The following is a 14,058-nucleotide window of genomic DNA, read 5'->3' as shown; positions in this document are numbered from 1 at the left end:
GTTTTGAATGGTACTGCTGGTGCAGTGTCTTCCTACATTGTAAAGCGCTGTGCAAACTGTTGGAGCTATATAAATCCTGTACAATAATACAGGACCCCCAGTCTGGATTAAGGGGCACATTTGGACAGCAGTATTGTAAGTCTGTTTGGCTTCAATTTGTTAGTGTGTCTAAATCTGCTAGTACATCAAACTCCAGCTAGCATTTTATAATCAGATACTGCCCCCCCCCCCCCATTTTAGGATAAAGGTTTTACATAAATAAATAAAAAAAAGCTGATCATTGTAAGCAGCCCTGCCAGTGTTAAATGGTTTGTCTCATCCCTGTAACTGATACATTTTGCTGGAGAGCTTGTTCCTTTGAAAAACATTGGTTTACTGGCAGGATCACAAGATGAAAATAGAAAAAAAAAAGCCTAAAAAAATAAAAAGAAATGCAGCCATCCTAGCTAAGAAATGGTGAGCTGCAATATAATAAAGTTTTGTTTTTGAGTTGAAATACTGCTTTAGGCTGGGTTCACACTAATGCAAACTGCATGCGGTTAACCGCATCCAATTTGCAATAGCAAAAGATTTTGACTGGCTCTCTATGGAGCCGGTTCACATATCTACGCTACTGCTTTGTTGTAAATTTGCACAGGAGTCCTGTATGTCTTTTGGTCCATTTCAGGTCAGAATTCAGCCGAAAATTCGGGCTGCAATCGGACCTCAAACAGCGAACAAAGATGCACCGGACCACTGCGGTGAGCCGCATGCGAAGATAGTGTGAACCCAGCCTTAAGCCCGACTAGTTTGAGGCTGGGTTCACACCATTGCAGACAGAAGTCGCGATAGCAGGAGATTTTGACCAGCTCTATGGAGCAGGTTCACATATCTCCGCTGTGGGTCAAGTGCGATTTGCACAAAAACGCTGTGCGGCTTTTAGTCCATTTCAGGTCCGAATTCAGCCTGAAATCTGACCTGAAACGGTGAACCAGGATGCACCCGTCACCTGCTGTGAGCCACATGTGGCTCATATGTGAACCCAGCCTGAGACATTCTGTGATGACTGCTGTAAGATTTTGATGATGGCATTTCAGGCCATCAGTGCATAAGGGGCAATAGGGAGGATCTCCGAGTAGCACCAGTAGATGCATTCCAGCATCACGAGATTACAGGCCAAAAGATGCAAGGTGGATTGATGCATTATAGTAATAGCAGACAATAAAACTGAACTATTTAACAGGTAGGCTGTGCTCCCAAAATGTATCACAAGGTTTCTGTTACTACTGACTGGAGTGCATCTTTGCTTGGTACATTTTCCTTGGCAATATATTGTAAATAAAATAAAAAAAAATGGAAGTCCAAGGTGATGACATCATAATTAGCCAGCAGACATATGTCAACTATTGGAAGGATATCCTATTTGAACTTGAGGCTGCCACTTTCAGCCTCAAGTTCAAAGGACAGGCATAATAAGGACTTTTAAACAGCAAATTGTCTTTTGACACCTGGGTCCAAAGCTATAACAGCAATTCACCTGGTACAATAATACACTTACCACTTAGTGAACGACTTGGGGATGAGTGTCGGCTGTTTGGTGTGCTCACAGTGGGTCCAATCAATGCGTCCGAGAAATCCTTTTCCAGAGATGAATCTCCAGCTGCAGTTTTAATGAAAATGTTGCATTAAGATGGGTAAATGGGGAAAATAGTTGCCGACTTGAATGGTACCTAAACTCAAAGCAGAAAAATTTAATAAATTGCAGTTTACCAGTCATTCGATTTAGTGTTTGCATTTGTTTTGCTTTTTTTCCCCCGGACTTCTTTTTCCCCCTCATTTTTATCTGATGATCCTGCTAGTATTATAAAACCTGTCCAAGGGCAACAACGCTCCCTCGCTATACTTCATCTATTAAGGAGCAGTGTTGTCACCCTTGGATGTGCGTTAGGATTATAGAATACTTCTCCCTCTCCTCAACATATGGGGGAGGTATTCTGTAATTCACAGAGAAAAAAATAAAACAGCACTGATAGGAGTGCAGCACTGGCAGTGATGTCAGGAAGTTATCAGCTCAGGATTTCTGTGTTTTTTTTTGCACTTATAAAATGAATATAACAAACTGCATTTAAAATGTTACTAAACCCAGGACCCTGCATTCACTGTATCCCACGGTACACAGAACATGCAAATGCAATTATTTTAGTAAAGAAACTGCTAAAATGCGTTTTCTCACCAGCAGTATATAGCAGTCTTGTGACTTCTATCAGTGTCTAATTAAAGCTTGTAGGAGGAGTTTTCATTCTCCTGACTGTCCTTTGAAACTGCAGGACCCCTGACCCTCTGTCTGGATAGTGCTGATTGGCCCTGTGCCATCCTTTCAAGGGGAAAAAAAAAAAAAAAACCCACACACACTTCTAGTAATACACACCAAAACTGAGCATGAGCAGAGTGATTCCAAAGGCTCCGTTCTATCAGGAGATGGATTCGGTACAGTGGAAGGTGAGAATCAGAGAAGACAGGATCAAACAGCCTTTTTACACAATGCAGAGGATTAAGCCCTTAGGTTCCACAGTGAGTATAACAAGCATGCTTTACTGCATATACAGACTGATTTTACTGTTGTGGGTTTAGTAACACTTTAAAATGGTAGATTTACCAGACCAAAGGGAAGCAATTATAAGTTCATATTTAGGGTTTAGGCCTCATGCACAATGGATGTTTTTACAGCTGCTCCTAGGGGCGTCCAGCGTTTTCTTTTCTGCCTGCTTACTATGGGGGCAGATGTGCAGGATTGATCCCGAGTCAAGCTATGTGTGTCCATTGAAATAAAAAAAAAAAAAAAAAAAAAAATTGTTAAATCCAGATTTACTACTTAGATTAAAGTTTAAGTTTAAAGCGGAGGTTCACCCTAAAACAATTATATACCGTTACATCCAGCATACTGCTGACATCTACAATATGCTGGCATTTTGTTTTTCGCTGTACTTACCGTCTTATAGTTCTTTTCACCCGGCTTCTCACTGCCCCGGGGAGTAGGCGTTCCTATGAAGATGCGTAGATGATTGATGTGCGGGTAAGGCGCGTCATGCATTCCGAAAATAGACGAACTAGGACTTGGCTTTATACGGCGCCTGCGCAGTCAGCTCTACACGGCAGGCGCCGTATAGAACAGAGTCCTAGTTTGTCTATTTTCGGAACGCGTGACGCGCCTTACCCGCACGTCAATCAACTACGCCTCTTCAGAGGAACGCCTACTCCCCGCGGGAATGAGAACTCAGAGCCGGGTGAAAAGAACTATAAGACAGTAAGGCGAAAAGAAAAAAAATACCAGCATACTGTAGATGTCAGCAGTATGCTGGATGTAATGGTATATAGATGATTTTTAGGGTGAACCTCCGCTTTAATTTTACATTCACCACTTCTTAAAAAGGTGTTAATATTTTTCTGTCACTAGTGCCCAGGAGAGAGCATTAAACCTCTGCATGAAGTACCACCAATATCATTTTCCCAGCTTCACAAGGGGCATCAAAAGTAACATACACAAGCTCGATTTGCAAATGGCGCAAAGCCATACTTGAAACAAACCATTCAGTCCACTTTCTAGCATCCCTTCCCAGCTTCATGTGGACTGATCAGCAAAATATACAGCCATGTACCGTGATCACCAGATCCAACCAGTATGACCATTTAGCTTGTGCGTGGAATACTTAGAGCAGACCTGGCTGTAAAAAAAACACTTATCTCAATTTAACATTTTTTTTATTTTTTTTTAAATTAAGCACAAATCTTTCTGTATGGTAATAAAACAGATCGAATGTGATCAAATCTGTTAAGATTTTGGTTATTTCCATATGCATATTTTTAGACTGCATTCATACTTCATTTTTTGGGCAAATGTTTTCCCCATTATCAATGAAAACGCATATAAATGAGTGTTGTAATGATTGCACTTTGCATCACAAGTCACTAGGCATAGACCGGTTTTATAATTGATCCCAATGGAAACGCAGGTGCGTTAAAATGCATAGGTAAGAATCCAGCTTTGAACAAATGGTAAACTCCATTAAACATCTGTAAGTGTCACTTGCAAGGCTGTAATGAAAATTTACATGAACTTTCTCTTTTAAAGTGGTTGTAAACCCAAATGTTACACTTTGTATTAAGACATGTATATTTACACCCCCATGCGTCGCTCTCTTTGTTTTTTTCCTTACCTCCTTCCTTCTCGGGATATCGCCGATATCCCGAGTGGTGACGTCACTCCGCGCATGCGCCGTCTGATAGCTAGACCGGCCAGCCGAGACCATGCCGGACAAAATCTCTGTTCATGTCGGGGCTGCGTCATTTCCTGCTGTTGACGTCAGCCCCGACATCGCGCGATGGTTTGCGGTGTGATTCCCCCCCCCGCAGAGGCTCATGGATGTTTACCTTGTGACTCCTACGTCACAAGGTATGAAGGAGGAAGACGGCGCAAGATTCCAGAGCGGGAAGCCTGGATTACTGATTAGCTGCTACACGATTGGTGACCCAGCATCTGCAGCATGCTCCGGAAGCTCTGATAACAGCTTCCTGGCATACGCTGTGAGGAGCTTCTCTTCGTTTCCATAGTAACCGGAAACGAAGAAGAGGCTTGAATATTTGCCGTGCGGGATTACAGCCATCGTAATCAACTGTGGGCGGAAGTTTTCACTGTAGAAGACGCGGAAGACCACAAGAACAATGGCGCCGGCATAGTAGAAGAAAGAGACTTCACAAAGGTAAGGATTTAAACCATAAAAAGAATAGTGACATTTACTAGATAAAGATCGATGGATGCAGCGGGACACTGGCTTTAAGAAGATGTTACTAGTTAGGGGAGTAGATGGGGGTTTACAACCGCTTTAATACAGAGATTAAATCATCTGCTATCAATACAAATCAGAAACATGAAGAAGTGATTGTAATAATATTTTGTAATGGTTTAGTAGCGTGTGTGGCAGCAAATCATCTTCAAGAGAATGATTTTCTTATTTTGCACTGTTTACTATCAAAATGTTAGACTGTCAGGATGAGGAAAAGAAATGTCGATAACCGGCTTCTGTTTACATCCGTGATCAGCTGTGATTGGACACAGCTGATCATGTGGTAAAGAGCTGCTGATTTGGCTCTTTACCTTTTCTGTGATCAGCAGCGGGCGCAATCACGGGACGCTGTCATATGACGGTGTCCCAGAACTAGCCAGCTGCGCTGTAGCCATCATTCGACTATAGTGTGGTCAGCAAGTGGTTAAGAAGACATCAAGGGTCCAACAGACCCCTAATGCTACCTTTGCACTTTCATGAAGCTAGTTAGCACAGAGAGCAGTGCAGAAGTGAACTGCCTGAATCACTTATACAAGAAAGCTAGCAAACTGGACTAAAAAGGTACACAAGTTCCGGTTGCTATAGCGGCCGTAAGCCCTTTTACATGTTGGCGGGCAGCAAAAGGGGTTGAGAGCCCAAACCAATGCGTAGCAGTAACGTGGTAAAAAAAAAAATAGTAATAATCAGTGCACTACAGTGTTATTCGTTTTGATTGGCACCATGACACACCCAAAAGGTTTCTGCATTTTTTCCCCATTCGTCTGAAATATGATAAAGGGTTAACTATATATCTTAATTAAATGGAGGGGTGACCCAGTCCTACTTTATCATTAACATTTACTCAGACTAGGATCACATTACTGCAGCTGCAATTTGATCCAACTTGGTTGCATTTTGGATTTAGGTTGCATATTCTATGGGGCCAAAATGACACTAAAGTGGAACAGGACCCTTTTCCAAAACCATGCCATACAGTGGCTGCATTGATGTGAATGGGCACCCCTGAAAACAATGAGATTCATGCAATTCTGTGCTATGCCAAGTTGCATCTGAAATTACACTAATGTGAACCAGGCCTAAAGAAAAATGTATTATGACATAACGAAAGTGAAATACGTTTATACATACCAGACATATAAGAGCGGCCATTGTAATCCTCAATTTCCATATTAGACTGGGTTCTCTGAAATGTGATCAGGAAGATTTTTTAAGTCAAATAAATCAATAGCATTTTGTGATAAGATTTGGCAGAAAAAATAAGATAAGTTATTAACCCAGAGCAAGTATGCAGCCAGTGAATTCAAAACTTTTACAGACACTTTACACAGTAATAAAGCCACTGGATCAGCATAACAGCCTAGCAACTAGCATTGAAGGAAGATTCGCATTGGCAGTCCATGCATTTCATTCCAGATGCTTTCACAATGTGAGACGTACGTCATTGCAAGTAAGTGATGTGAATAAAGTTATAGTTTTTTTTACTTTTAGCTTTAAAAAGTTTAAGTTCCCCCTTCCCACCTACCTTTCTACAATTCCAGTTCTTTGCCCCTCCACTTACAAATCTGAACATTTTTTGTTATTTTTTTTAGCCTTTTCAGGAATTTCTCTTTAAAGGCTTCAGTCCCGGACCATTTGGCTGGCCAAAGACCAGAGCACTTTTTGTGATTCGGCACTGCGTCGCTTTAACTGACAATTGCCCGGTTGTGCGACATGGCTCCCAAACAAAATTGACGTTCTTTTTTCCCCACAAATAGAGCTTTCATTTGGTGGTATTTGATCACCTCTGTGTTTTTTATTTTTTGCGCTATAAACAAAAATAGAGCGACAATTTTGAAAAAAAAAAAAGGAATATTTTTTACTATAATTCCACCCCCCCCCCCAAAAAATATTATATATATATATATATATATATATATATATATATATATATATATATATATATATATATATATATATATATATATATATATATATATATATATATATATATATTCCTCAGTTTAGGCCGATACGTATTTTTCTACATATTTTTTGTAAAAAAAAAAAAAATTGCAATAAGCGATTATTGATTGGTTTCCGCAAAAGTTATAGCGTCTACAAAATAGGGGATAGTTTTATGGCATTTTTATTATTTCTACTAGTAATAACGGCTATCAGTAATTTTTATTGTAACTGCGAAATTATGGTGGAAACATCGGACACTTTTGTGCCATTTTGGGACCATTCACATTTATACAGCGATCAGTGCTTTAAAAATGCACTGATTACTGTGTAAATGTGACTGGCAGTAAAGGGGTCAACCACTAGGGGGGAGGAAGGGGTTAAGTGTGTCCTAGGGAGTGATTCTAACTATTAGGGGGCATGGGAACGATGACACTTCACTGATCACTGCTTCCGATGAGTGAAAGCAGACGATCAGTGACCTGTCACTGGGAAGAACAGGGAGATGTGTTTACACTGACATCTCCCTGTTCTTCTGCTCCATGTCCTCATCACAGGACACCGGCGGACGTCGAGTCCGTGTGTCCCACGGGCATGATCACGGAAAGCGCGACCACACAGCGGCAAATTTAAAGCGACGTACATGTAGGCCCATTTGCCTGTCCGTGCCATTCTGCCGCTGTAAATGTTAGTGATCGTGATCAGGCTATGACCATGCAAGCATTTATAAAATACTTTAAAATTGCAACAAATCATCAGTGCTAGTGGGAACAAGCAGCTAGCAAACGGTTAATACACAAACCTCAATAATAAATAGAAATATAGTGCCGGTTCACACTAGTGCATGGTGTGAGCTTGCATGCGATTCGTAACGCACAGCAAATGCGATGTCCGTGCGATTTCAGCCATACAGATAGTATGGCTGAATTTGCATCGCATTCGGACTAAACTCGCACAGAACACTTTTTTTTGTCCGCACCAGAATTGGAATGCATTAGTGTTCACAACCATGCGATCCGATTCATGTCCAAACTGTCAGTTCGAAGTGCGATATGCGAGCTGAAAATGGGGGTGTCATTAACAATGTATTGACACACATGGCAGTGTGAATTGCTGTGCGAGTCGGGTGCGATGCGGGAACCCACAGTGGATTTTCAGGGTTCCTGCATCGCACAAGTGTGAATCGAGCCTTACAGAGAACTTTTGCTGTGAACTTGGAACGTCCATAGCCTGACCACAGGTTCACTTTAAAACTTTCAGTACTGTAGGGCAAATGGCTGAAGGGGGGTTTCTGCCTAGTTGCTATTTACTACTGCAAGGGGTAATATGCTCTTTGCCTTTTTAAACAAAAGCTTCTGTATTTGCTCTGCAACGACTTTCAGTCTTAATAAAACAGGATAATGCAACACAGGTTAAAACAATATTTGCCTTGGGTAGAGGCCAATAATAAGCTTGCGCTTACCAACTACCGCAAGTTTAGAGAAAAAAACAAACGAGACCTGATAGAAAATGAGCTCTTTGTATGAAGATTATCACTGTCAGAGACCACCTCAAATTGGGACATATCACATGATCGACCCCATCATTTACCAAGACTTGTAAACATAAACCCTGGAATGTACTTCTAAGGGCTCAGTAACACCATATCAGTTGATCAACACAGGCTGAACACCAGGTCACATCGAGAATTCATGCTTTCCAAGTGCCCTGCGCACACCATAAGGCTGAGGTGCATAAAACATACAAGTTTACCACAACATTCTGTGGTGCATAAAGTTGAATGAAGTTTTATTCTGTTACACTTTAAGAAGGTTAGAAGAAAAAAAAGTAAACAGCTGTTACAGAGCACTACACTGCTCATCCCCTAACTAACCCTACATAACGTACACTAGCACACGTTGTAGTGTGTGAACGAGCCTTTAAAGCAGGGATATGCAATTAGTGGCCTTCCAGCTGTTGCAAAACTACAAGTCCCATCATGCCTCTGCCTCTGGGTGTCATGCCTGTGGCTGTCAGTCTTGCTATGTCTCATGGGACTAGTAGTGCTGCAACAGCTGGAGGTCCGCTAATTGCATATCCCTGCTTTAAAAGGCATATTTACTGAAAGGCAAGCCTAAAAACTTAAAGGTGTGAATAAAGTTTTGAAAATGATACATTGAAAATAGGGATCAACCGATATCGTTTTTTCGGTACCGATATTTTGGAAACCTCCAAGGCCAATAGCTGATATTGTCTGCCGAAATTCTCTACATTTAAAAAAAAAAAAAAAATGTTTACACTTTTTTTTTTTCCACTGTTATTGCAGTATGGAATGTAAACATCCCTTTTGACAGTAATAGGCAGTGACAGGTACTCTTTATGGAGAGATTGGGGTCTACAAGACCCCAAAACCCCTCCTCTGCACTTGAAAGTATTTAAAACATCAAGATCTGCATTATTGAATACTTTCTCTTTTTTAAAACTAGAGCCAGTAATCCAGGAAGTGATGTCAGATCCGAGACCCAAACAAAGCATTCGGCTTTGTTCGGGTCTTTGGCCAGTCAGCGGACGTTCCGGCTGGTTGCTTGGGCCTCCAGGTAGGATGGGAGAGCCCAGGCTATTGGCGCTGTTCGGTATAACAGCCAAGTGACTGCTGAGCTGCAACGATTGTTATTACACTAAAGCCAACTGTCCGATCTAAAGAACGATACCGGCTTGTTAGAGTGTAAAAAAAAAAAAAAAAAAAAAAAGAAGAAGAAGGGGGACAGTGCAAATAGAAAAAGCTAAATAAATAAAAATTAAAGCGCCCCATCCCTCTGCATTTGTGCGCAGAAGTAGGGGTGCAACGGATCAAAAAACTCACGGATCGGATCAGGAGTCACGGATCGGATCATTTTCGGATCAGTAAAAAAAAAAAAAAAAACAACACAAGACAAAACAAAAGTTTTGTCCACATTTTTGGGACCATTACAGTGGGAAAAATGGCAATTACAGTGTTACTGTTTTACTAGACCGAGTACATCAGTACAGTGAGTTGGCTAATGGCTATTAAGCCATTAGCCAACTCACTGTACTGATGTACTTGGGTCTGTCTCACTGTACTCAGGTTGCATGCAGAGTCAGCGGCGCAGCGCGCTCTTGCAAAATAGAAAAAATCCACGAGCAGAAAGAGGGGTGATGACGTCAGCGCGCACCGCCGCCGAGTGTACCAAGATGGCCGACCGCTCCGGAGCTAGGCCGAAGCCGCGGTCTTTCCTAAGGCCGCGGCGGCGGTGCGTTCCGCGGATCGCTTACTGTGCCCATCCGAACAGGTCGACCCGTTCGGATCGCGCACGATCCTTTGCACCCCTACGCAGAAGCGAAAGCATACATAAGTCACGCACGCATATGTAAACTATGTTCAAACAACACATGTGAGGCATCGCCGTGAACGTGGGAGAAATAATTCTATTACTAGATCTCCTCTGCAACTCTAAGCAGGTAGACTGTAGAATTGTTTAAAGTGGTGCCTATGGAGATTTACAAGTACCGTAGTTTGTCGCCATTCCACGAGGAGTGCACAATTTTAAAGCATGACGTTGGGTATCTATTTACTATTGCAGTGTCCGTCTGCCACCTGCGATCGCTCCTCAGAGTCGCAGACTGGGGATCTGCCAGGGTAAACAAAGCAGATCCCTGTTCTGATAGGGGAGCACGGAGAGTTCTTCTATTTCTAGTGATCAGGAACAGCCCCCCCAATTAGAAAAAAAAATGTAACCCCTTGATCACCCCTAGTGTTAACCCCTTCCCTGCCAGTGACATTTATACAGTAATCAGCGGCTATTTTTAGCTCTGATCACTAATAACGACAATGGTCCCAAAATAGTGTCAAAAGCGTGTGATCTGTGCGCCGCAATGTCACAGTTGATAGAGATTTATTACTATCCTCTATTTTGTAAACGCTATAACTTTTGTGCAAACCAATCAACATACACATATTGCGTTTTTTTTTATTTTACCAAAAATATGTAGAAGAATACATTTTGGGCCATACTGATGACTTTTTTTTTTGGATGTTATAGAAAAAAGTAAAATTTTATTTTTTCAAAATGGTGGGACTTTTTTTTTTGTTTATAGCGCAAAAATAAATAAAAACCGCAAAGATGATTAAATACCACCAAAAGAAAGCTCTAGTTGTAAAAAAAATAATTTTATTTGGGTACAATGTCACACAACCGCACAGTTGTAGCGACACAGTGCTGTATCACAAAAAATGGGGGTCATTAAAAGTTCCAGAAAAGGCCTGGTCAGCAATAACTGTCTCAGGGTCTCCAGCTTTACACCCTCAGACAGTGATCTGAATTGGGGTTATTGGTGTTTGTAGAGGATGTGAAATGCAGCAGGAAGAGTGAGACTATAGAGGAGCAGAGCCCCGGATCTGTGACAGGGAGCAGTGTACACATTGCGGATGGTGCAGATCACGTGTGTGTGCAGACAGTGGAGGAGTCATATGAGGACACATAATACACAGAGCACAGCTCCTCACTCCCCTCCCCCCCCTTATCACCCGGCCGGGATATCACAGCACACTATGCGGCTCCCCTCAGACTGAGACACAGGTGACAGGGAGGGGGCGGTCACAGAACCTGTCACCCCCGGGGAGAAGGGATACCCGGTACTAACGGCTCTCACCTGCTGCTGCAGCTCCCTCGCCCGGAGCCTCATCCACCCCGGGCTACTCTCCCGCCAGCCGACTCTGTCCGGCGGAGACTTTACCGGAGCTGAACCGGCCCCGGCGACAACTTCCGGGGCAGCTGCCAGGCGACAGTACGGATAGACGAGTGCCGAGCGCAGGTCTTAGCAGCAGCCTTCTCAGACAGGTGTAGCCGAAGGCAGAACTGATGAAATGAGCCGCCGCTGTGAAGAGAACAGTCTTTTCAATGGTGGACTGCGCTGCCTCGTACATAACCGTCTACTCTCAGTCATCTCTGCTCCTGGTGGACGATAGTCACCATAAAATACGCCTTGTGTGTTCAACATTGGTTTTGTGAAAGAGATCTAAGATCTCATGCAAATGGGGGGTGTTTTGTTCCCCCTCATAAGCCTTGTACATACAATCTGATTTTCCGACGGGAATCGTATGATGACAGGCTGTTGGCAGAAAATCCGACTGTTTGTACGCTCTATCGGACAATTGTCGGATTTTCCGCGGACAAATGTTGGATAGCAGGCTTTAACATTTTCAATGAACAACGGTCTGTTGTTGGATTTTCTGATCGTGTGTACACCAGACAAAAGTCCAAAGTACAAACACGCATTCTCGGAAGCAATGCTCACCATAACACATTAGCAGAAGGTGCCCAAAGGATGGCGCTAAAGAGCTTAAAAACAATGTAGTTTTGTGTTTATTCGCCGACAAATTCCTGTCAAACGCCCTTCAGGCAAAAGTCCTACGCTTTGTCTGCAGAAAGTCTGATCGTGTGTACCAAGCTATAGAGACACTTTTGCTTCAGGGGAGGAAAAAGCAGCTTAACCACTTCAGCCCGAGCCTCTTTTTGAGATTTGTTTACAAGTTAAAATCTTGCTAGAAAATGACTTAGAACCCCCAAACATTATATATATATATACCTATATGTAAAGCGGTGCGCAAACTGTTGGCGTATATAAATCCTGTATAATAATATATATATATTTTTTTTTCAGACACCCTGGAGAACAAAATGGCAGTCGTCGCAATACTTTATGTCACACTGTATTTGCGCAGCGGTCTTACAAGTGCATTTTTTTGGTAAAAATACACTTTTTTTAAAATTAAATAACACAACAGTAAAGTTAACCCCAATTTTTTTATATTGTGAAAGCTAAAGTTACGGTGAGAAAACTGATACCCAACATGTCGCGCTTCAAAACTGTGCCCGCTCTTGGAATGGCGACAAACCTTTCCCCTTAAAAACCTCCATTGGTGATGTTTACATTTTTTTACAGGTTACCAGTTTTGAGTTACAGAGGTCTAGTGCTAGAATTATTGGTCTCACTCTAATGATCGTGACGATACACCGCTTTCATATGCAGGCGTGACCTACATATGCGTTCGCACAAGCACAAAGGGATGGGGTGCTTTAAATTTGTATTCTTTTGGGGTCACTTTTATTCCTATTACAAGGAATGTAAACAGCCCTTGTGACCTCTTAAAGCGGTCCTCCACCCTAAAGTGGAGTCCCGCTGATCGGAACCCTCCCCCCCTCCGGTGTCACATTTGACACCTTTCAGGGGGGAGGGGGGTGCAGACACCTGTCTAAAGACAGGTATTTGCACCCACTTCCGGCCACACGATACGGGCGAAAGACGGGCATTCCGTCACATCCCGTCTGTCGCCCGTTGTGTGCTGGGAACACTCGGCTCCCAGCACACAGCGTGTGAGCCAATCGGCGGGCGCAGCGCGACTCGCGCATGCGCCGTAGGGAACCGGGCAGTGAAGCCGCAGCGCTTCACTTCCTGGTTCCCTCAGCGTGGATGGCGGGGGGAGCAGCAGAGTGACGAGCGATCGCTCGTGCTCTGCTGCGATCGGCGCTGGACTCCAGGACAGGTAAGTGTCCTAATATTAAAAGTCAGCAGCTGCAGTATTTGTAGCTGCTGACTTTTAATATTTTGTTCCCATGGCACATCCGCTTTAAATCAAAAAGTAAAAAAGACCTCAGATTTCACATTTACACTTTACATAAAAAAGAAGTCTTTAAAAACCAGAGGCACACCTGTGCCCATCAGTGCTCATCTGCGCCTCTGCAGTGCCACATCAGTGCCCACCTCTGTGCTAATCAGAGCCACACCAGTGCAACCAGAGCCACACCAGTGCCACTACAATGCACACCAGTGCCACCTGTGCTCATCTGCGCCTCTACACTGCCACATCAGTGCTGCCTGTGCCCACCAGTGCCACTACACAGTACAATCAGTGCCAAATGATGCCACTACTGTGCTAATCTGTGCCACTACCGTGCCCCATAGTGCACATCAGTACTCTGCAGTGCAGCCTCACCAGCCACCAGTATGGCAAAACATTTTTTTACCAGCGAGGAGGCCTACCAGCATCTAAGCATGACCGATGAGAGCAGCGTGGTGCTCTTTGAGTCTCAGTCCGATTCTGATTCAGCCTATGAACCCGTGACACGCAGTGGGTCTGATACAGAATCGGAAGAGGAATGTGTGCCCGTGAAAAGAAGGCGTGGAGCAGCAGCCTACTACCAGCAGCGCAGGGCCATCCACCTCGAGCGCAGTGCCGTCCACCTTGAGCGCAGTGCCACTGCAACAAAGGCCAAGCACCAGTAGGGTGTCATCTCAG

At 43.3% G+C, this 14,058-nt stretch overlaps 1 protein-coding gene across 8 annotated transcripts in view; it reads right to left on the bottom strand.

The window, feature by feature from the left end:
- IKZF4 (IKAROS family zinc finger 4) overlaps window positions 1–11,590 on the bottom strand; it is a 46,862-nt gene extending 35,272 nt beyond the window's left edge. For 2 of the 8 annotated variants that reach the window (XM_040341081.1, XM_040341084.1), the window contains exons 1-3: window positions 11,412–11,589; window positions 5,949–6,003; window positions 1,538–1,639 (exon numbers count right to left, since the gene is read on the bottom strand). In XM_040341081.1, coding sequence (XP_040197015.1) covers window positions 1,538–1,639; window positions 5,949–6,003; window positions 11,412–11,444 — 190 coding nt within the window. In that variant the 5' untranslated portion in view covers window positions 11,445–11,589. Of the gene's footprint in view, window positions 1–1,537; window positions 1,640–5,948; window positions 6,004–11,411 lie in introns of those variants that run through there. The other 6 variants (XM_040341086.1, XM_040341087.1, XM_040341083.1 and 3 more) reach the window with 5 other exon arrangements.
- Between the last annotated feature and the right edge of the window lie 2,468 nt (window positions 11,591–14,058).

This window comes from Rana temporaria, chromosome 2 (assembly GCF_905171775.1).
Source record: "Rana temporaria chromosome 2, aRanTem1.1, whole genome shotgun sequence".
In the NCBI taxonomy this organism is placed as follows: Eukaryota; Metazoa; Chordata; class Amphibia; order Anura; family Ranidae; genus Rana; species Rana temporaria.
The sequence above is the reverse complement of the archived record's forward strand: the minus strand, read 5'-3'. Positions and strand labels throughout refer to the sequence as shown.